Genomic DNA, 23,097 nt, shown 5'->3' with positions numbered 1-23,097 from the left:
GGTGCATGCACTTTTACACAAATCAAAATCGTTTACATATGAAAATAAGTGTAAGCAATGTGCTTACTTTAATTCTGTTAATGTATCTAAAATATTTTGTTCTGTAAAGCCTATTATTATCTGCTTCACTAAGGTACTAAAATCATACTGAGCATCTGCACAAATAATGGCAGCCCACACGAACATCTAGGGCTATTATCATGTTCAATTGATTGTGTTTACTGTGCCAGATTGGAATGCAGGTATAAACTGGCAGCCTTTACTTAATACTCCTCTAAGTGCTTGAATTGTAATGATTTAATTACTACTTTAAACCCAAGTGCACATCACAGCTTCCAGCATATCAAACAGTTCCTTTGTAATAAGGTTTTGCTAAAACTAAAGATGTCATTCCAAATGTCCAGGTCCTCATGTGCAGAGTGCTTATAATATTTGGTAGTTTTATCACAGGAGACATTGGTTTTGATACATTTTTCTACTTTTATTTATTCCTTCAAAACCTGTCTCCACATTCTCCTGGGACAGCAGCATATACAAAACTGAGAGCTTTTAGTGGGCAGCATTGAAGACGTTTTGTGTCAGACAATAACTAAAGACAATGGGCTGGATCTTGTTGTTAATGACGCACACCGGTATTAATGTGCAAATCGGCTATTGGGTTCAGGGGATTAAGGGATACGGCCTGAATTCCAAGCCTTCAGAACTTGCCAGTTGTTTCTTGCACTTAACTTCCCTATTATTTTTTAAGGACTTTCTGGAGTTTCAAATTAATTAACTTTCTGTGGCAAACTGTATAGTCAAGTCTGACAATTAAGAGTAAGGACCTGTTTAACAATGTGATAATTATTAATACAATGCCAATCGACCTCTCTGGCTCAAAACTGAACAATTTAAACCTCAAGTCTCATTCCTTTAGGTAGTAAATTGTTCAAGATTTTTAGAATGGCATTGTTTTTTTTAATTGCCTTAACTTTTCCTCCCTATCTCTTTTCTGTGTCTCTTAATCAAATCTTTTCTCCATTCTCGATTTCACTTTCCGTACCCAGTTTGACTCTAATTCATCCTCCTGCTTCATCATTCCTTAAATCCCATTGCTTAAGAAGATACACTGTTGGTCCCGCCATTCAATGGTGTCCGAAATGCCCCTGTTCTCTCTGTTCCATTTATCAGCTCGCACTTACAGCAAGTTGCAGTGCAAAATAATGTTAAGCTGAAAGGTGCAGAAAGAAGCCTAATTAATAGGGCCGCTGTGAAATGGCCTCCTCCAGCAAATTGTATTCTAAATGTTTTGTAGTATGAGATAATACTTAATATTAGTTCTTCCTCCACTAACAAAAGGACAATTTTACCATGAGGTGCTTTATCTAACATGTTTGAACATAACAGGCTACACCAGTATAACATTCAGCTCAAGAATATTTTTGTAATTGAATGTTAAACAAGACTAGAATTCAAAACTGCAAACTGTGAATGGTGCTCAGTACTCTATAACAGAGTTAGCAAATTGTACAACTCAGAGGACAGTGCAAGAGGAGGACGCTGAGCCAGGCAGTCAGCAGCACCTTGAGGAGAGTGTGAGGGGAGGACACAGAGCATACGGAGAGCGGACCTGCATGAGAAGGGCAGCGGTGGCGGGAGATAAAAACAGGCAGCAGAGCGCCCCTTCAACCTGTTTCTATCTATCAGAGCTGAAGTGTGACAAAGAAGGAAAACAGGTGATTTGGTGGGTATCACTTTCGTGTCTCTTTTGATTGGCCAAGTTATTTAAATCAGTAGATATTATTACAGCTGAAGAGCACAGTTAAGAAATTCATTTTTAAAATATTTAACATCCAAACTAATTAATTAAATAGAATAGAGAAGGCTGGACAGGCGATGTGTTGCAGCTGTAGTATGTGGGAGCTGGTGGATGCTGGTGCAATCCACAGTGACCACATCTACAGCAAGTGTCGGCTGCTTGAGAAACTTCGGTTCAGAATTGAGGAGCTGGAGTCCGAGCTGCAGACACTGCGCCACATCAGGGAGGGGGAAGAGTTACCTGGACACTGTTTCAGGAGACAGTCATACCCCTTAGATTAATTACGTCAAATTTGGTACGTGGTCAGGGGCAGGAGGGTGTGACTGCAAGTGAGGTAGGTATGGGGATCCAGAATTTAGCTTTGGAGGAGCCTGAGCCAATGCCCTCGTCCAATACGTACGAGGTTCTTGCTCCCAGTGTGGATGACAGCACAGGCTGCAGGGAGGATGAGCAAACTGACCAAAGCACCATGGTACAGAGCGCCATTCAAGTGGGGGGAGAAAAGAGAAATGTAGTAGCAATAGGGAATAGCATTGTTCGGGGAATAGATACTGTTCTCTGCAGCAAAGACAGAGAGTCCTGAAGGCTGTGTTGCCTACCTGGTGCCAAGGTTAAGGACATCTCTTCTGGGCTGGAGATGAACTTGGAGTGGGAGGGGAAGGATCCAGCTGTCGTGGTCCACGTAGGTACCAACGACATAGGTAGGGCTAAGAAAGAGGTTCTGCTGAGGGACTACGAGCAGCTTGAGGCTAAATTAAAAAGCAGAACCACAAAGGTGATAATCTCTGGATTACTACCTGAGCCACGTGCAAATTGGCGTAGGGTAAATAAGATTAGAGAGGTAAATGCACGGCTCAAAGATTGCAGTGGGAGAAATGGGTTCCGATTCATGGGTGCTGGGGAAGGAGAGAGCTGTTCCGTTGGGACGGGCTTCATTTAAACCATGCTGGGACCAGTGTCCTGGTGAATTGTAAAGCTAGGATAGTAGATAGGAATTTAAACTAATTAGTGGGAGGGAGGGTTAAATTGAAGGGAAGTTTTAAAATCAAAAAGAAATGAGAGGGCAGGGATGCAGGATAGTGAAGAGGCGAACGATAACCAAAAGTGTGACAGGAAGGGGCAGAAAATATAAGCAGAAGAGTGCAGCAGAAATTAGAACCAGAATGAGTAATAACAGTAAAAAGTCAAAGCTTAAGGCTCTTTATCTGAATGCACGCGGCGTTTGTAACAAGATAGATGAGTTGACGGCACAAATGGAAATAAGTGAATGCGACTTGATAGCTATTACAGAGACATGGTTGCAGGGTGACCAAAACTGGAAACTCAATATTCAAGGGTATTTGACATTCCAGAGAAATAAGCAAAAAGGAAAAGGAGCTTTGTTAATAAAGGAAGGTATTAATGCGGTGGTGAGTAATGATGTGGGTGCAATAGATTGTGATGTGGAATCAGTTTGGGTGGAAATAAGGAATAGCAAGGGGAAGAAGTCACGGGTGGGAGTCGTCTATAGGCTCAAGTATAAATCGGGAAATAATGGAGGGGTGTAAGAAGGGTGTTACAATTGTCATGGGTGATTTTAATCTGCATATTGACTGAACAAATCAATTGGCAGTAGTAACATGGAAGACAAATTTGTAGAATGCATCAGGGATTGCTTCTTTGAGTAATACATTGCAGAACCTACCCAGGAACAGGCTATTTTAGATCTAGTAATGTGTAATGAGATGGGATTATTATGAGGTATCGTAGTCAAGGATCCTCTAGGGGGTAGTGATCACAACATGTTAGAATTTCAAATTCAGTTTGAGGGCGAGCCACTTGGGTCTCAAACCAGCGTCCTCAACTTAAATAAGGGCAATTACAGAGGTATGAAGAAAGAGTTGTCTAAAGCAAGCTGGGAAAATAGACTAAGGGGAAGGTCAGTGGATGAGCAGTGGCAGACATTTAAGCAGATATTTCATAATGCTCAGCAAAAAATTTAGCCAGGTCAAAAAGAAGGACTCGATGAGAAAGATGAACCACCCGTGATTAACAAAGGCGGACAAGGAGAATATCCAATCAAAAACTAAGGCATACAAAGTGGCAAAAACCAGTGGTAGGCAAGAGAATTGGGAATTTTTTTTTAGGAACCAGCAGCGGATGACCAAAAAGCTAATAAAGAGGGAGAAAATTGATTATGAAAGTTAATTGGCAGGAAATATAAAAACAAACAGCAAGAGCTTCTATGGGTATATAAAAAGAAAGAGAATGGCTAAAGTGAGCATCGGACCCTTGGAGGATATGACTGAAGAATTGATAACAGGGAACAGGGAAATGGCAGATAATTTAAACCAATATTTTGCATCGGTCTTCACGGTGGAGACACTATAAACATCCCAAAGATATCAGATAAGCAAGGAGCTAATGGGAGGAAAGATCTTGCAACAGTCTCTATCACAAGAGACAAAGCATTTGACAAACTAATGAGACTAAAGGCAGACAAGTCGCCAGAACCTGATGGCCTGCACCCAAGGGTTTTAAAGGAAGTGGCTGCAGAGATAGTGGAGGCATTGGCCGAAATATTCCAGAACTCACTGGATTCCAGGAGGGTCCCAGCAGATTGGAAAACCGCTAATGTGATGCCCCTGCTCGAGAAGGGATGGAGACAAAAAGCAGGAAACTATAGACCAGCCAGCCTAATGTCGATAGTTAGAAAAATGCTAGAGTCCATTACTAAGGAAGAAATAGCAGGACGTTTAAAGAAGCAATCAAACAGGGTCAACATGATTTTATGAAAGGGAAATTTGCTAGAATTCTTTGAGGATGTTACAAGCAGAGTTGATAAAGGGGAACCGGTAGATGCAGTGTATTTGGATTTCCAGAAGGCATTCAATAAGTTGCCACATAAAAGGCTATTGCATAAGATAGGAGCTCACGGTATTGGGGTAATGTATTAGCATGGATTGAGGACTGGTTAACACAAAGAAGACAGAGAGTCAGGATTAATGGATCTTTTTCAGGTTGGAAAGATGTAACTAGAGGGGTGCCACAGGATCAGTCCTAGGGCCTAAATTATTTACTATCTATATTAATGATTGGAGGAGGGGGCACAGGGTAAAGTATCCAACTTTGCTGATGATACAAAAATAGGTGGAAGGACATGTTATGATGAGAGCATAAGCAATCTGCAAGGGAATATAGACAAGTTGAGTGAGTGGGCAAAAACTTGGCAGATGGTGTTTAATGTAGGAAAATATGAGGTCATGCACTTTGATAAGAAGAATCAAAAGGCAGACTATTATTTAAATGGAAAGAGACTCCAAAAAGTGCAGCACAGAGAGATCTAGGTGCTCTTGTGAATGAAACACAAAAAGTTAGCATGCAGGTGCAGCAAGTAATTAAGAAGGCAAATGGAATTTAAGCCTGTATTGCTAGGGGGTTGGAGTTTAAAAATAGGGAAGTCTTGTTACAACTGTACAGGGTGTTGGTGAGGCCGCACCTGGAGTACTGTGTTCAGTTTTGGTCCCTGAATTTAAGAAAGGATACGCTGGCATTGCAGTCAGTTCAAAACAGATTCACTAGGCTGATTCCTGAGATGAAGGGGTTGATTTATCAAGAACAGCTAAACAGGTTAGGCCTTTACACATTAGAGCTTAGAACAATGAGGGGTGATCTTATTGAAACATACACAATTCTGAGGGGGCTTGACAGGGTAGATGTTGAGAAAATGTTTTCACTAGTGGGGGAATCTCGAACTAGGGGACATAGTTACAGAATAAGGGGACACTCACTTAAAACTGAGATGCAAAGTAATTTCTTCTCTCAGGGGGTAGTGAATATCTAGAATTCTCTACCAGAGAGAGTTGTGAAGGCTAGATCATAAAAGTATTTAAAGAGGAGGTAGAAAGATTTTTGAAATATCAGGGAGTTGAGGGCTATGAGCAGCCAGCACAAAAGAGGAGTTGAGGCCTGGGGCAAATCAGCCATGATCTTATTGAATGGCGGGGCAGGCTTGAGAGGCCGAATGGCCCACTCCTGCTCCTATTTCTTATGTTCTTATAATTTTATTCTATAATATGGCCAGAGCATAAGAAAGAGTACTGCCAAATACAAATAAATGACAAGTAAACACTTCCATAAAGTGGATATTTGTCAAAACAGTTTTGTATTAGAGGACATATGCATAAAAACAGGTCCATTTACTGCAAAGCAATAGAGAGATACATATTTACCTTCTATGTTTCATACGCTGGGCTGTAACAGAGCTACAGGAAAATATCTTTTGAGGTCAAAGGGAGGAATCATCCCACATTTGCACTAAGTGCAGTAGCAGGTGGTTAAAAAGACATTTTACCCACCGGCCACAGTAGCGGCTTTCACACCGTATTGTTCAAAACCCACCACATTACTTATGCATTCGTGGGAAACACGCCTTTTCCATGGCAGTCAGGCTCTCATTCAGCCACCACACGATCATCTCACCACTTCAACACCCACCATATTTCAAATGCAGCTGCGCACACACCTCTCAGCGCTTCCAGCCCAGGATTGCTGCAAACAGCACATGGCCCTGTGAAAGGCGAAAAGACTGCAGCCCCCAGGTTCAATGACACGTCCCTCAAGCACCTTTTGGATGCAGTGGAGACTCACCCTAATGTCCTCTACCCCGCTCTGGCCGTAGGATGGACAGCACCCTCACTAATCCGGCTTAGTTAGGGCCAACATCCTCCGAAAGAGGGCAGCTACCCAGTGCCACAAGAGGATGAATGATCTCCTCCCTTCCACCAGGGTAAGTCACTCTTCTCATCACTCTCAACTCACACACTCACAAACCCATCACACACCCACAGGGCCCTCACTCATTGCCAGTTTAAGAGACATCACCATTCACTCTCTCATACACACTTTCATTTGTCCTCATCCCGTCCATGGTACCACTCAATATGGTACCCACACATGCCAGGTATACTTATCATCTGGCCTGGCAGGCTTCCTGCTTACACCCTCTCCATCTGTCTTCACGCAGGACAAGCTGGCACACAACAACAGGGAGAGGTCTCAGGCTGGTGGAGGAATGCCTGAAATCAAGATCCTCAAGGGCTTTGAAAACAGAGCCATCCAGCTGGCCATCAAGGATCCGGACCGTTCCTGTGCTGACGGTGAGATTGGCAGTGCTCTACCAAGTGATGATCCAGCAATGCAACATCCATCAGACAACCATGCCGTGAGTGAAGTGTCCTGTTTCACAGGCCACAGTAATGCACTAATTATCTCGCCTTGTTTTCGCAGGCACATCAGCCAAACAGCCGATAGAGTCCACAACCCAGGGCCTCCAATTAAGCCCCGTAGAAACCTCTGAAGAGGAATCTGAAGGCACCTTCCTTGAACAGCCATCAGAGTGCTCACCCACACACTCCACCAGCGCAGAGATACACACCTCGGTGGGACCTAGCTTTACAGTTGCCTCGTGATCACAATCTGGTGAGCACATGGCACTGTCTAATACACAGCAGGTTGAGGCAGCAACTTCCCAAGTGTCCAGCACTCGGAGGACTGCTGAAAGCAAGAAATTTGCTGAGTCCAAGTCAGATGACGAGCCTCTGGACTCGGTCACGTCACAGCTGCTGGAGCTATAAAGGCAAGCTCGGCAACATCAGGAAGGGATGTCCGCTGCACCCTCAGATTGTAAGGCACAACATAGGAGCCCGTCCACCTTCAGGCTGAGACAAGGGCGCCAGCATGCCAATGCGCCGAGGTCAACACTGGCAAGATAGCATCTGCCATGGAGACCTTGGTCCAGGACATCGCTCCTGCACCGTTGCACGGGCTCAACTCCATCGCTGATGCCAGCGGCAGGGTTAGGAAGGTTAAGAAGATGCAGTTGCACAACCTGGGCAAGGGTGTTAATCACTTGTATATAATGTTCATTATTATCAATAAACTCCCAAGAATGTCTCCCTGCCTATGGCCCCTTGCACTGATGAGCAATGTTTGTATCACTCAGATGTGAAACCTTTCTGCACACGATAAAGGCAGCTGACTCAGTCCTGGGCCTCTTCCCTGTGCTCTGTGCAGCCTTCAGACTAAATTGTTGGTCCAGCCTCACACTCACTGGACACATTACAGATGCCTGCATCTTGATGGTGCTGGTCATTGCTGCCAGAATGTCTTGGGCAGGTGTCACTGAGTTCAGTCATTCTCTTTGTGCGCTTTCAGCACCCTTAAGGCGGGGCTGGCACCCATCTGTTCAGCATCTATGACCAGTGATGCTGTGCTCCTGAAAGGGGACAAGAGATCAGGTGCGTTTAAAGTTTTATGGCTGCAACACCATGATCTGACCCTGATCACAGAGCGCGAGCAAGCTGTCCTCGGCCAGACAGGAGTCAGACATTCTCAGAGGCTATGTGAAGATCTATGGAATGTCCACACTGCATGTCGTCACCATCCTCTTGCAATCGAGTGACTATTAGGGTCACCATTGCATCTCCATGACAGGGGCATTCTCACAGAAGGTATGTGCGTTGCCATAAGTCAGACTGGAGTCAAACATTTACTGATGCAACATGAGGATCTACGGTGTCTCCTCACTGCATGATGTCATCATCCTTCACAAACCTAGCAGCCATGAGGGCTTCCCAGGCACGCCTGCCTGATCTGGCCAGTGCAAGAGTTTCATCGTCGTCATCGTTGCCTTTGAGGACCTCCTCACCCTCAACACCGTCAACGTCCTCCTCACCAGAGGAGGCTTCCAGCTCTTTCATCTTCTCCTCAGCCAGCTCCTCTCCCCATTGCAGCACCAGATTTTAAAGGGCACAGCAGACGACGACGATGCATGAGACCCTCTGTGGACTATACTGCTGGGCTCCACCAGACCGGTCCAGGCATCAGAACCTCATTTTCAGCATCCCGATGGTTTGCTCAACCAAGTTGCGCATTGCAGCATGAGCCTCGTTATACATTCACTCTGCTGTAGTCTGAGGCCGCAAGGGTGTCATCAACTATGTCCTCTGTGGGTAGACCTTGCCCCAGTGGAGCCATCCCTGCAGCCTCTGTGGGCCCCGGAAGATATCAGAGATCTGTGACCAACTGAGAACATAGGAGTTCTGCTCACTCTCTGGGAACTGAGAGCAGACCTGCAGGATGTGTTTAGTGGTCGCATACCAACTGCACATTCAGCAAATGGAATCCCTTGTGGCTGACATAGTTGACTGTGTGTTGCGACAGAGAACTGAGTCCACGTGAGTGCAGTCGATGGCAACCTGCACCGATGGGAAACTAGAGATCTGGGCAAATCCAATCGGTCTTGCATCCTGGCTGTCCTGGTCCCACCTGAAACGCCTCACGAAGATGGCATCCGTGACCACATAGATACATTTGTGGTGGAGGCTTGTGATATCCCACAGAGGTCACCTGTGGAACCCTGAAAGGAGCCACTGGTGTAGAAATTGAGCACTGTAGTCAGTTTCACAGCCACTGGCAGTGGATGCCCCCATGGCACCAAATCCTGCAGTAGCTGGCAGATGTGACTGACTAGTTCCCTAGACATGCGCAGTCTTCGGCAACACTGGTTCTCGGTGATTTGCAGGAATGAAAAGTGGCATCTATAGACCCTGGGTCTAGCTAGGCGCTGACCAGCGACGGCTCATTGTGGGTCTTCAGTGGAACATGCAGGAGCCACAGCCGCCCCTTCTTCCGGAGGGTGCTGCTCCTCCCTCTGCACAGCCAGGTGACTCAGTTGCTCTCTTCTCCATTGTCTTCGCTCTCTATAAGCCACGAGGCATACAGCTAGTTCATCAGGCTCCATGATTCTGATGTACTCCTCCTGCAGGATGAAAGAGAGAGATGCGTGGGTTAGCTTGGGTGTGATAAGAACCTCTCTTGGTTAAGTCTGAAGGCCTCTTAACGTATCCTGGAGTGTGCTGGCCACCACTTGGAGCCAGAGATTAGCGCGCTGAATGGCTGCCCGAAACCCCACCCTCCTCCGCCCCACGCCACCTGACCCATTGGCGGCACTGGACTGCATGCTGTGCTCTCAGCTCAGGAACAGGCATTCTCTTAACCTGCACTGCAAGGCTGCACTGATAGCTTGAACCATGGGCGAGACTGGTCCAGACCAGGATGATGACATTGCAAGGGCTGTGACTGTCTCCACCAGAGACTGCTCGTCAACAGCTTTAGCAAGGAGATGGTACAACATGCCCAGTCATCCAACTGTTCTGCAGTCCAATGAAACGCTCATTAGTTTGCAGTCTGTGCCCAAGGGGTAAAAAACTCTGGAGCACTTTGTGGCACTTTGATGCCTCTGCATTGCTTGAGTGGGCAGATAAACTAGAGGCCCAAATCCAATCATATCAATGTGGCTGCATCTGAACTGTCTCAGCTGCAGAGGAATGGTCACTTTATACAAGGTGTCCCTAATGCATGGCTGCTTCCCTCACCCACCGCACCCCTCCCCCGTCCCACCACCACCACATGCTTGTGCACTACCTTCAACTGTAGGGCAGCATTTGGCCCCAAAAGTCGCCTCAACCACAGGGCATCCTTTGCCCCCCACCCCCCCACACCAACAACGCGCCTGAAAAGTGAAGTACAACAGCCATCCCTTGCGAGTGCACTATAACATTACTGTGTACTCACCTCTGAGTTCTCCTCAAAATGCAGCCTGCCAAGTGCACGTCTTTTATATGCTGCTGTGAAACACGTCGGTGTGACAGTGGACAATCCAGCAGGGGGGATGAATCCGGTGGGCTAGCCTTATAATAGTATGCAGGCATATTACAATGAGATGCCTGACATCCGATGGCGGGAAACGTGGCCCGCCGTCAAAGGGCTGAGCAGACGATCACAATATCGTGAAACTGATTTTTGACCTTCTCGCCATATTGTCTGCTCACGCCACCGTATATGCCCGATGCCAGCAGGCATAGAAAATTCTGCCGACAGTTTACACAAGGTGTACAATATAGTGATGAAATTACTCTGCTCTACATTAAAAAAAATTAGAAACAGACCTTTCAGAGTCATCTGTCACACTGCTACAAGGAGCAGAGATTAGACTGTCAGATTCTACTTTGCATTTCAGTCATACACAGTGCATTGGTCATAAATGAGTAATAAATGACTTGCATTTAGATTGTAAAGGTTAAATATACAATTTAAACTCAATATAAAATAAACACTCCCAGGCCAGTACTAATTTCCAAAGCTTAGATGCTGAAATACTGGTCAAGTGATGCCAATCTGCAGGATTTCCACTGTAACTGCTCATTGATGGTTCCGTAATGGAGGTCAGGTGAGGAGTTGGGGGGATAGGTATTGATGTTGCTCAGTACCCAAGTTGCCAAAATTAGTAGTGCAAAGGTAATGTATATCTTATATCAAGTTTAAATTGCATATTTAACCTTTACAATCCAAATACAAGTCATTCATTACCCATTGTATGCATTACAATAACACAAACTACCTTCAACATTCTGTTTTCACATTTTGGGAAAGAAAAATGAAAATGTACTTGCTATACAGTTACAATGTGCATACAGTTACAATGTGCATACAGTGTGCATTAAGTGACCAAAGTAATTGTAGATCCAGGCCATTTTTAGAACAGCGAAAAGCTAAAAACAATGATCTCCACAGGGAGTAAGACACAACAATCTGGGAATATCATTAAGTAGTGACAGATTTCGGTCCAATTTTTCCACATGATCAAATTTAGGGAGTATTTTGTTCTTTTGTCCCTGTCGATACCCTGGACTTACCATTAGCGCTTCTGCTTCAGGGACGGCCTGTAGTCCCAGCAGTGGCCACTGCTCGAACCTGGTACTGCTAGGACTACAGAGCTCCCAGCCAATCAGAGTGACCGGCAGCTCTCTAGGGTGGGACTTCCTCCTCAGTGAGGGGCAGAAGTCATGTCCCTAGCCAATTAAGGCTCAAAGGAGTGTCAAACGGCTGCAGGGCAGCCAGTATTGGGTGGGATACATTCCCCAGCGACTGTTCAGGTGGCAGGGCAAGAAACACCACCATCTGAAAAATCCTGCCCCTGACAATTCATAAATTGTCACAGAAATTGTTTATGCAATGTGATGATTTTTCTTAATGATAGTAAAGCTTTTCAAGAACTTTGAATCATTTGAATGTTGCTCAAGGCTGGGATTTATTAAATAACTGAACATAGGACAGGAAGGCCCTCTGAGTCTGTTCCAACATTCTATTAGCCATGGCTGATCTACAAATAAACTTAATTGAACTCCGTTTATCTGCTTTTGTTCCATATCCCTCAATGCCCTTACCTCACAAAAATTTCTCAATCACAGCAATAAAAATCCCACTTGACCCAGTATGCACAGCATTTAAGGGGCAGACTGATCAAATTGCATACATTTCAAATATCTGCTTTATTTATTTGCCAAAGTCTGTGCTAACTTACGCACTTCACCTACAGAACACAGAGTGATGTTATCCCACTAGGGATGCCCTGTCAAAAGCAATATCATCGCTTGATGCAATAATGTGACAGTAATGTAGCTTCTTCCACACAAAATGCTTGGAAGGTTTTTTTTTGAAGGAACCTACTAAACTGAATGGTGAGTTAAAAGTGAGCTCGCAAATCTTCTTAAATTTAATAGAGTAAAGACCAGCACACACCTTCTGCATACTGCAGCAAAAGAAAGATGGAGTCTTCAGAGATGATTTGCTTCTTCAATTGCACCATGTTGGGTACACAGTGGGGAATGATGGTCTTTCTTTTCCTACTGCACTCGCTGCTTTTCCTCAGACTCTGACAGAGAACAGAAAGGTCAGTTGTACTCTCTGCTGCTTTAGAACATGCTGTGCTCCGCACTTATCCACTACACTAATCTATTTGTGCTATTTTGTGCTTCAGAAAACCAGTTAGTCCTCTTCATCTTCTGCTCGGTGCCCCAAGCTCCCCAAGGCCTAACTGATGGCACTTGGCTGCTATCCAACACACTGAGGATGGCACTGAGCTGCCATTAAAATCAATTACATGGGTCAATGTTTTTATTAGTCTCTCTCTCTCTCAACTAAGTCATCAGAATAGGTTATTTAGGTTATTCAGTTAGGTTATTTTCCTCAGAACAAATGCAACTGAATATTATATAGAAAACTATACAGGCTAAGCAAAGGTTAGAGTGAATTTTAAGGCTGTAGATTGTGCAAGCGTGTTCTGCTGAAAAGAGGTTGCTCCTTGTTGGAGAGACGAGACCAGGGGGACAGAGTTTAAAAATAAGATGGAGGTGAGGAGAAATTTTTTCTCCCAGAGGGTCATTAGGCTATGGAATTCTCTTCCCCAGACAGCCGGAGAGGCAGAGTCATTAAATATTTTTAAAGCTGAGTTAGACAGATTCTTGACTGATAAAGGAAACAAACAGTATAAGGGCTTGACAGGAAATTAGAGGCCACAGTCAGATAAGCCATGATCATATCAACTGGTACAGCAGGCTCGAGGGGCAGAAGGGACAATTCCTGCTCCTAATTTGCACGCTCACATGAGTTTTATTGATTTATGTTGCATTAATTCATAGAGGTCCTGATCACTAAATTCTTACTTAAAGATAATTCAATTAATAGAAATTATACTGGCAAGTTCATGGCCTAGATACTTGGGTTTGCCTGAACAGTGAGGTCTGAGGCAACTCCGATATTGGATCTCAGACCTCATTGTAATGTAGTTGACACAGTGCAACAGCTCACCAACAAAGACTAGAGTAAAATCTACTCCCAAAACATTTGATAATTGGGTCTGGCCATGTGAGAGCTAAACAATTAAGGGCAGTGGGCCAGGCTACAAGATTGGTGACTCTATTCCACACTGCCACGAGCCAGTCGCCATTGTCACTTTTAGGGTTGTTTGCAAAATATTAGTAAATAAGCTGGGCACGGATTTTCATGCCTCTGACCGTTTCCTAACAGAGGTGTGGGGGAGGGATTTAAATGGGACCTAATTCCGGGATTCCCAGTCCAGTTTCTGGCACCCCAAATTTTTGTTGGCCGCGCAATAATGGTATGGTTAGCAAGGCCACACCCTGCACTCCTGACTTAACCAACTCATTGAGGTGATAGGCAACACCTAGCACCCCACCCCCGCCAATTTCCATGGAGTCTGGCCAGCTTCTCCATGGTTCGTGGTTCACAGATCTCAGGAGCTTTGAACCACAGTCTGGATTCAGGAACCTTATGAAAGCTAAATTCAAAAGGCCTTATACATGTTCCCATACGCCCTCCAAGGAAACACAATGCCAAATCATGACCCCCACCCACCCCCGATGGCCCATCATACCCTCCATGTCAACTCATGGCCCTTCCTAGTATACACTCGGTACAGAATCAATGAACCCTATAATAACAATGGCATGTGTGAAACTGCTTAGGGAAAAACAACAAACATGCATAATGAGGCTTGGCTAACAGACCAGACCCATAAAAGGATTATTTGAGTGGGAGGTTGCTTACATGTTTGGAAAGAACTGTTGACTTTGCTTGATTTATATTTCTATGTGGTTATGAGAAGTTATTTTTTTGCATGGTCTCTTTTGCCGATGTTTTAATGTCTATTTGCATAGGATTAAGAAAGGTGATGTGCTTAAAGCATCTGTTATTGATACTTTATTGGTCTGATGATTGACACTTTCTACGGTTGTAAGAAAACAATTTTTTTGAAAGGATTGTGTGTTTTATTTTCTCAGCAGTTTCACACATATCTCTGTTACTATAGGTTTCATTGGTTCTGCACATAGTACATACTGGATGCAGGGGCATGAGCTGGTATTGAGTTGGCATGGCGAGTGGATGGGTGGGTGATTGGGGGGTGAGGGCTAGAGGGCATAAAATATAACCAAACAACTGGGACGAAGTCCCAGAAAATCAAGTTAGGCCTTCCAAACAACCCGCCTCGGCATTCAGCCACCCCATCCAATCTGCTTCTGGGGATAGCAGGCCCAACTCTATCCCACACCACCACCTGCCAGTCCCGATAATCATTTTTAGGGCTGTTTGCAAAATATTGGTAAATAAGCTTCCCTATCCTTTTCCATCCCACCTTTGGGGAGCCCTGTTCACCAATCTATCTGCGGATCAGAAGACCCCCAATTTTCCTCTGTGGTATGTGTTCAGATAGCTGCTCTTAGCTGGTGCATCAACAGGGTCTGTACAAATGGCATCCAAAACCTCAAGCCATGGAGAGCAAAGATGAAAATCAGTTGGCTTTCCGCCATTGGTCGCTATCTAGAAACTCGTGTTGAAAAGTGAGCATCTAAAGACTGTTGACACTCTCAGTTTGAACTAACATGTAAGGAACACCCACTGAGGCAATGCTTGTTAAACATTGGTATAGAACCAGTCCATCGCCTAGACTTTCCTACTTATATCTGCTCCCTGGTGTAACTTGGCTTGAACATAATGGAAATTTCTTTGGGAGCTGCCCTGTTGGCTTCCAACTCTCTACACCATTTCCAGAATTTTCTATTGGAAATTATTGGGGGTTGGGGGAAATACTACACATCTGCCCATATGATGTAATCTATGCAAATGTCAGAAATGTGCCATCCAGGACAATGTGATTTATTTTCAAAAATTAAAAATGGTATTTTTTGACTAGTAGAAAGGCAGCAGCCATTTTCTACTCCCTACCCCACAAGGTGAACTCCCTAATTAAAAACAGGAATCGAACCAAAACTATGCAGACCTGACTGCAGAAAACATGCAGCAGGTGGGACTCCAAACCAACTGGACCTCTGCACTCAGAACGACAATGTGGAAAATCCAGACTGGCACCTTTGGGAGATGAGAGCCAAAAGGTGGTGGTGGTGGTGGTGTGGTGTGGGGCGGGGCGGCAGTGAATAATTTTATTCATATGTACATATTTTATATTATATATTTTTATAATATATATATACACACACATATGTATATACATATGTTTATTTATAAATGTGTGTGTATAAAGTGATACATATGCATATGTATATATATATATATATATATATAAACATATACAGTTTCATAAGCACATGGAGGGGTTTCATTTAGAAATCATTAAAGATAACTATGACTTTAGGAAAGCAGTTTGGAAACATTCTGGAATTGCACTACTATCCCAAATAGTTAATCAGCTCAAAACAAACACAATCATTTTGACCAACACGTCTAGGCTAATTGGAATTTCAAATGATTACATATTTTAAAAAGACGTACAATAATGGGGCTAACTTATTATTTATTTTTCTTACTGACAAATTGGTAAATCAATAAAGCATAAAATGCCATCAAGAATGAGTTACCAAGACAGAAAATAGGCAAGTGGAGATTTATTTTAGTCTCACTGAGCATTAAATGCAGCACAAGTTGAACAGAGTACAGAACTGCAATAAAACACCTTATTCCTAAATTTGGAAGAGCAACCCTACCTTACTAGCCTGAGAATTCCACTGCTAAAAGCAGTCATCCTTAAGGCACCTTTGTATGTGATTGCCGAATTAGTGTCAATTGGTGATGAATTATGGGCAGTTTGGTGCTGCTGAGAATGGATTGTGAGCACTCAAACTGTTTTCACTTATGATAACACCTGTCAAGAAAAAAGAGGCAGAGATAGAAACAAAGATTCTATCCCATCTGCCTTAGCTAAATTTAAATTTGTGTTGTACAGGTGAAAGGCTAATACTTTAAGCAGGCCTCATTTTCTCCTTCGCCCACACAAAACAAAAGCCAAATTATGCTCGGTTCAGTACCTTTATTATAAGAATATATTGGTCGAGGGATGAACATTTGGTAGGACAATGGAAGAATTCCCCTGCTCTTCTTCAAAATAGTATCATGGGATCTTTATATCCATTTGAGGGGCAGACGAGCGCTCAGTTCAATGGGTATCTGAAAGACAGAACCCTCTGACATGGCAGCACTCCATCAGTACTGCACTGGTGGCAGCCTAGATTATGTGCTCAAGTCTCTGGAACATAACTTTAAACAACCAACTCACCAAACCATCTATGGAATTACTCCATATGCTCACATCTGGACAACTAAGGGAGCAAATGATGAAAGCATGGACAATTTGCAGCAGTCTGGCCTTACCATTGTCAGTCTTTGGGAAAACAGGTTCTCACTAGCAATCAGCTTGAGAAAGCACTGGTGCAATTTCTCTCTTTTCCCTCCAATGTTACAGCAATACAACAGAGTCAAGGAAAGGAACAAGAGGAAGAATTTTAAAGGGCCCATGGAGTCAGATGGGCCTTTGACAGCTTAATTAAGGGCATTTCCCTAATGTCATCTGGGTTTTCCAGCCAGCATACGGGTGCCTGTTGAGCTAAGAGGCCATCTGTAAAGCAATGATGGATTCTCAGGGGCAGGCTAGGTAGCCAACTGAGTCAGATGCTCCATTCAATTGGGAAGGCGCCAAGCTAATAAATGGCGGCAACTGTGACAATGTTTGTTACTGTGGGGGGAGGGGTCTACCCTCTACTGTCCAACAACCCTAAACCTTTTGGCTCTTCTTATATCCCGCGTTTGTGACCAACAACCAGGAATGGATGTGCCCTCTCTATAACCTTCAGCAGTGCCCACCTCTGAGAGTGGGCTGCCAAACTTTCAGTGCTGGATATTCGTCCTCAAGACGTGGAAGCCTGATTTCATCCTTAATTTGTATGGAGTTTTGTGGCAGCCTCCTCCGAAACTCTATCAGGGTCCTGCCATCGGCATTTCTGGGTTCCCATCCCACATTTCATCCCAACGGCAGGATTGTGATCTGAGACTGAAAATTCTGCCAGCTTTTTAAGAAATGGTTCACTGTGGCTATTCTACAACTAAATATAACTACATAGCAAAGTTGCATTTTTATAACTGAGGTATGAAAAAGTACAAATTCCAAACAGCTGCTTACTTTTAAAATGAGGGTCTCCTCTGTTCTGCAATCCAATACAAGTAAAACCTTTAGAAACAAATTTACACATTATTAGGTCTCCATCAACACAGAATAAGCACCACATTTGTATGCATTTATCCCGTTGTCAAACCAATTTGAAAGTTATATTTAAAATGAATTCAGTTAGAACAGGACGCAATGGCTACTGGAATCATATAGAACCCAAAACTGATGCCTAAAGAAACACCTAAAAAAGGAAAGGCAAAATAACGGTGAACAAATGTTTTCAATGTCTCCTCTCCTCTTTTCTCATAAAGCGTAAGAATATTTACAGTGTGCTGACACGAAGAAAGCACATCTGTGAATTTTTTTTTTTAAATTGGCCGTAGGCAGATAGTTTTCCCAAACAGGTGTTTTATAAATGACTGTAAATCAGCCCCTGGAAACACCTCCTCCAAGCCAGGCGAAACCAATGATAATATAATTAGAGCCAGATACATCAGGCGGGTAGATAGTCTCCATCTGTTCAATGTCATATTTAATCACTTTTACTTCTTTAAATCTGCAGCAATTGAGCTTTCATAAACTTACTCACTAAAACATGAATATTTCTGCTGCCAAGTCCTGTAGAATATGCATGGAATACAGCTGGGTTGTATCTGACCCAACTGGTGCTCTATGATGTAAACAGAAATGCAGTATTTTGCATTTTAATTATTTATCTTCCACAGTAAATGCTTTCTGCAGGGGGTGGCAAACGTCTTTACAAAACAGTTAACATTTTATCGGAAGTGGCTTTTCTCCCTCCCCTCTTCCTGTCATGATGTAAAAAATGATTCCTTTCCTCTATCCTCTACAATAGTGGGTATTTTAAGCACGGTACTGAAGACCACTTACTTGTGGGTGTAAAATTTTGGTAGCTGGTTTTCCAGCTTTGGCTGTTACCACATCTGAAGAACATGTCTTAACATCAAACTAAAAACACATAATTTTAAAATGTTTTATGAAGATACTAGCACTGAAGAAAATTTTGATTTTACGATTGCACAAGCTGTGATTGTGATTCAGTTATTTTAAAGCTGTTGGGAAATTGCAGAATACAACTCCTCCGTAGGTGTTTCTCCAATATAAAGGGCTATAAGTTGACATCAGTAGCCATACTCATTCACTGAGAATTCTTCAGCAGTTTTGGCATTTTAACCATCATATAATTTTAACCATATTTGAATATAGATTCAGTCATTTCTTTTTCATTTCCTCTGATACCATCGGTATACCCTGCAGCAGTGACTCAAAGTTCCCATTCCAATTCATGAATAGTTAGTTACCTGTAGCATTGGAAAGATTAAGAAGCCACAGTTTCCTTGGATACCATTTCTTTTTGAATTGAACCGTTATAAATTTAAACAATCTTTATTTTTCCTTTTCTGTTGATTTTGGGCATTTTTACTGTTAAAAGAATTATGATCAGCTTTTGTATCAAGTTTTTTTCCACTTACTTCCATTGATCATTAATATTCACAAAAGGAAATTCAAACTTAAATAATATTATCAGCAGACAATTCGGATCGAGAATATCAATCCTGGCTTTAAAAATTAAAATTAAATGAGGGGACCATAGTTCATTCTTTCAAAGGGTACTCTAAAGCTCAGTTCAAGTTGCAAAATCATTCTTAAATTTCACTAATTTTCCTGCATTTCAAACATTCCAGTTTTGCTCCCAGCTGCTGAGTGCTAGGATATAAAATGTACTACGTTAAATTTCAGTCTTATCCTCAATTCAAGCAGTCCTCAATGGCAAATACTTTCTAAGTCTGTTTAAGAGATACCTTGAATGTGGACTTGGATTGAATTATTCAAACCCCTCCCCCCTCGGTGTAGAAACTGGTTGCATATCCCTGAAGTAGGATTTTGAAAATGTCTGTGAAGCCCTGCATTTCTGAGACAAACAGTTTTGAATGACCAGCAGTTCATATCTGTAATAAAGTACTGGAAAAACTCAGCAGGTCTGGCAGCATCTGTGGAGAGAAAGAAGCAGAGTTAACGTTTGAAGTCCGTATGACTCTTCTTCAAAGTTCGTATCTGTGCCCTGTTTGACAGGCAAACACTCACATGCTGGTCATAACTGACTTTTTTTCCAATTAACATCCACTAAAAGAAAAACTCTGCATAATAGTTGATTAAAACCCTTCAATTCAGAACACCTCATCACTGCAGTTAAATCAGCTCACAGCCATATCAAGAACCGATTAGGGCCACTGCAACTAAGCAATGGGGGTGCTTCATTGGCCTCTGTGGCTCTTCAGTGGCTTCTGCTGAACAAGATGTGTGCAGATGCCAAGTGAGGAGAGGAACACTCAGTTGTAAACTCTCCACTCTTAACAATCGCTGTTCAGACACACATATGAAAACCAGCCAACTGAGTGAGTATCAGTGGACAGTGGATTGCAAAGTCAACAGCATTACTGTTATACCACTAGGCTATTGCATAACTATCCTTCCAACAAAATAATAGAAACTGCAGTCAACTGGAATAGCTTACATTCTTCTTCCCATTTGGATTTATTGCTTACCAATATAAACTAATTCCCTTTGTGAGTTATAATCAGAAGATGTTTTCAAAATGAAGCAAAATTATAGTTGAATAAATTCACTTATATATGGTACTGACTTTAAATCCAATGTCCTAACCAAATCCCAGTAAAACACAACTGCCCCAGGGGTCCACCATCTGCTGTCACCCACAATCCTGTCAGGCATCTTCGTTGCATTGGAGTTCAGAGTAAAGAGGCATAGTGACTAAAGGGAGAAACTCCAGTAGAGGAGAATTGATCATGTATGTTCAGGGACAAAAGGACAAGTTTGAGGAAGGTTGCCAACTAGGACACAATGGACGATTACATGTTATAGCAGGCAGGGAATAGAAAGAACAACAATAAGGACAGAGAAAGGAAACAGCAGAGCTTATAAATAGATTCATTTAACCTAACTTTTACCTTTTTGTTAATATCTAAGTCAAGCATTTGCAAAAAGCCTGACTATGAGCTTAGCATGATTGCAAGCTAAATATTCCAGGCTGTAGGTTCTTTAGAAAGGACAAGGAAATTGGCAAAAGAGGGGTAGTAGTAATAAAAACAGAAAATGCTGCAAAAACTCAGCAGGTCTGGCAGCATCTGTGGGGAGAGAAACAGAGGTAATATTTTGAGTCCATTGGACTCTTCTTCAGAGTTCATACAGAATTGAAACATTAACTCCGTTTCTCTCCACAGATGGTGCCAGACCTGCTGAGATTTTCCAGCATTTTTTGTTTTTATTTCAGATTTCCAACATCTGCAGTATTTTGCTTTTATCTTAGGGGTAGTAATAATATTGATTTTAAGAAAAATACACAATTAGAGCAAAAGAAAGGATTTCCTTCAGGTTGAACAGGCAGTGGAAACACAATAGGCAAAATTAAAGAACTGCAAAGGATGCAAGACTCTGGTGGGAGTTGTCTATACACCTCCCGACAGTAATGATCTAGTGTGGGAATGCACAAATATAGAGATCAGGGAAGCATATAGCAAAAACTATTTTGTACCAGTAAGAGAATAGATTTGCATTTCGGTACCAGATTTAGTAATGAGTAACAAACTAAGCAGCTAACAATCTGACAGGAAAGGTACATGAAAATATTGACCATAACATGATTGATACTAGGATTGTGAGGGAGAAGAGGCAGTCTCAAACCAAGGTTTACAATTTAAGTATGGAACACATTGAGGGGATAAGAAATGATTTTATCAAAGTTAACTGGGATGAACAATTAAAGGGCAAACCTACAGATACAGTGGAAAGTATTCAAATAATATTTAGTAGAATACAAAACTAGCACAGGTCTAAAAAGCAAAGGTGCTATTTGTTTAGTTAAGCAATTATGCTCAACAATGAGCCATTATCAAACTAAAAGGAAAGGTTTACAAGTGCAAGAAATCCAGAAAACTGGAAGGGCTATAAAAAGCAACACAAAGACACAAAAATGATTTTAAAAAGGAGCAAAAGGAATAAGAAAAACCTGGTAAAGGATATCAAAGCTAACAGTTTTTGTAATATACAAAGAGAAGAAGAGTAATCGGGTTAATGTCAGATTATTAAAGGCAAATACATATCAAGACTACAATGGGCATTAAGAAAATAGCAGACTGGTTAAATCAGTACTTTGCATCTGTTTTCACAGTGACAGCAGAGGACAAAATACCAATGTGACAAAGGAACCCAAAATAAAGTCAAGGGAAGGAACCTAGTGGATTTAATAAAAGTCAAAAAAAAAGGCAACAAAGAAAATAATGGGACTCAGAAGACAGTCAAATCTCCCAGATCTGATGGCTTCCATCCCAAGTATTAAATAGATTAGGCAATTGCAGGTGTATTAGGCAGAATTTTCCAAAGCTTGGTAGGTTCATGAATTGTAACTGTGGATTTGAAAATTGAAATGTCACACCATTACTAAGAAGCGAGAGAGAAACACTGCCACAATTGATATTAAACGGTAAGACTGGTAGTTGTTATCGAAATCTATCAGAGACTGAGGCCCCAATATAGACAAGGAGGAAGCAGTGGGGAAGCAGGGAGTATCTGACTGTGGTTGAGGATGCAAAGGACCTTCTCAATTTAACAGCATGACCTCATTATAATTTTTTTCTTCTGTTCCATGCCTGGTAACCCGTTAAATTGACAAGCTAGACTGTTGATGGTGATAGGAAAACCAGCAGCAGGAAGCTGCAGGCGGGTACCCGGGAGTGGGAAATCACAGAAATCAGACTTCAGATCAAGGTTTGGGTAGGATGGGGAGAGGAAAAGAGGTAGGAAGGGTGGTCAGAGTCTTTTGGGGGTGATCAGAGGCCTTGCAGATGGGGGTGGGAGAGATCAGAGGCCTTGTGAAGGAAGTCAGGAAGGGTCGGTGTGTAATCATGGGGCACTGGAGACAGACAGATTGGATCTAGCAGGCAAGCGAAAAGGCACTTATTCCTGGATGCAGCAGTCCGCACCTTCCTTTCGCTGGTGGATATCCCTAGACCCCGAGACCCAGCCGGCCAAGAACTGTTAGATAAATATGGTCACATGCCCATCTCTATTAAAACTGAAAGTAGGTAAGTCGCAGTCAGGTTCATATATTTAATACTTTAACCTCTCATCTGACCCCACCCAACCCTGTCCTTTTTAGTCATTAAAATTCCCAACAATGAGTGAACAAAACTGTGACAGATGGAGTTCATAGTCATCTACTTCAGATCCTAGAAAAACAATGCAAGGTGAGAGACTTGGAACTCTGGAGATGCAGGAGTTTGGGTGGCCATGTGTACATGTCATTATAAGCTAATGCACAGGTATGCAACACAGTCAAAAGGCCAACAGAATGCTGGCAATTATCTCAAGGGTCTGGAATACAAAGGGGAGGGAGTTATGC

The 23,097-nt window shown here is 42.8% G+C and overlaps 1 protein-coding gene across 2 annotated transcripts in view; it reads right to left on the bottom strand.

Annotated features, from left to right (window-relative positions):
* The window catches only part of rps6kc1 (ribosomal protein S6 kinase polypeptide 1), a 218,955-nt gene that overhangs the window by 76,230 nt on the left and 119,628 nt on the right, over positions 1–23,097 (bottom strand). For both annotated transcript variants that reach the window (XM_041174609.1, XM_041174600.1), the window contains exons 10-11: positions 17,670–17,717; positions 12,422–12,554 (exon numbers count right to left, since the gene is read on the bottom strand). In XM_041174609.1, coding sequence (XP_041030543.1) covers positions 12,422–12,554; positions 17,670–17,717 — 181 coding nt within the window. The remainder of the gene's footprint in view (positions 1–12,421; positions 12,555–17,669; positions 17,718–23,097) is intronic.

Source organism: Carcharodon carcharias, chromosome 2, assembly GCF_017639515.1.
Source record: "Carcharodon carcharias isolate sCarCar2 chromosome 2, sCarCar2.pri, whole genome shotgun sequence".
Lineage (NCBI taxonomy): Eukaryota > Metazoa > Chordata > Chondrichthyes > Lamniformes > Lamnidae > Carcharodon > Carcharodon carcharias.
This window is presented reverse-complemented; position numbering and strand designations above follow the sequence as displayed.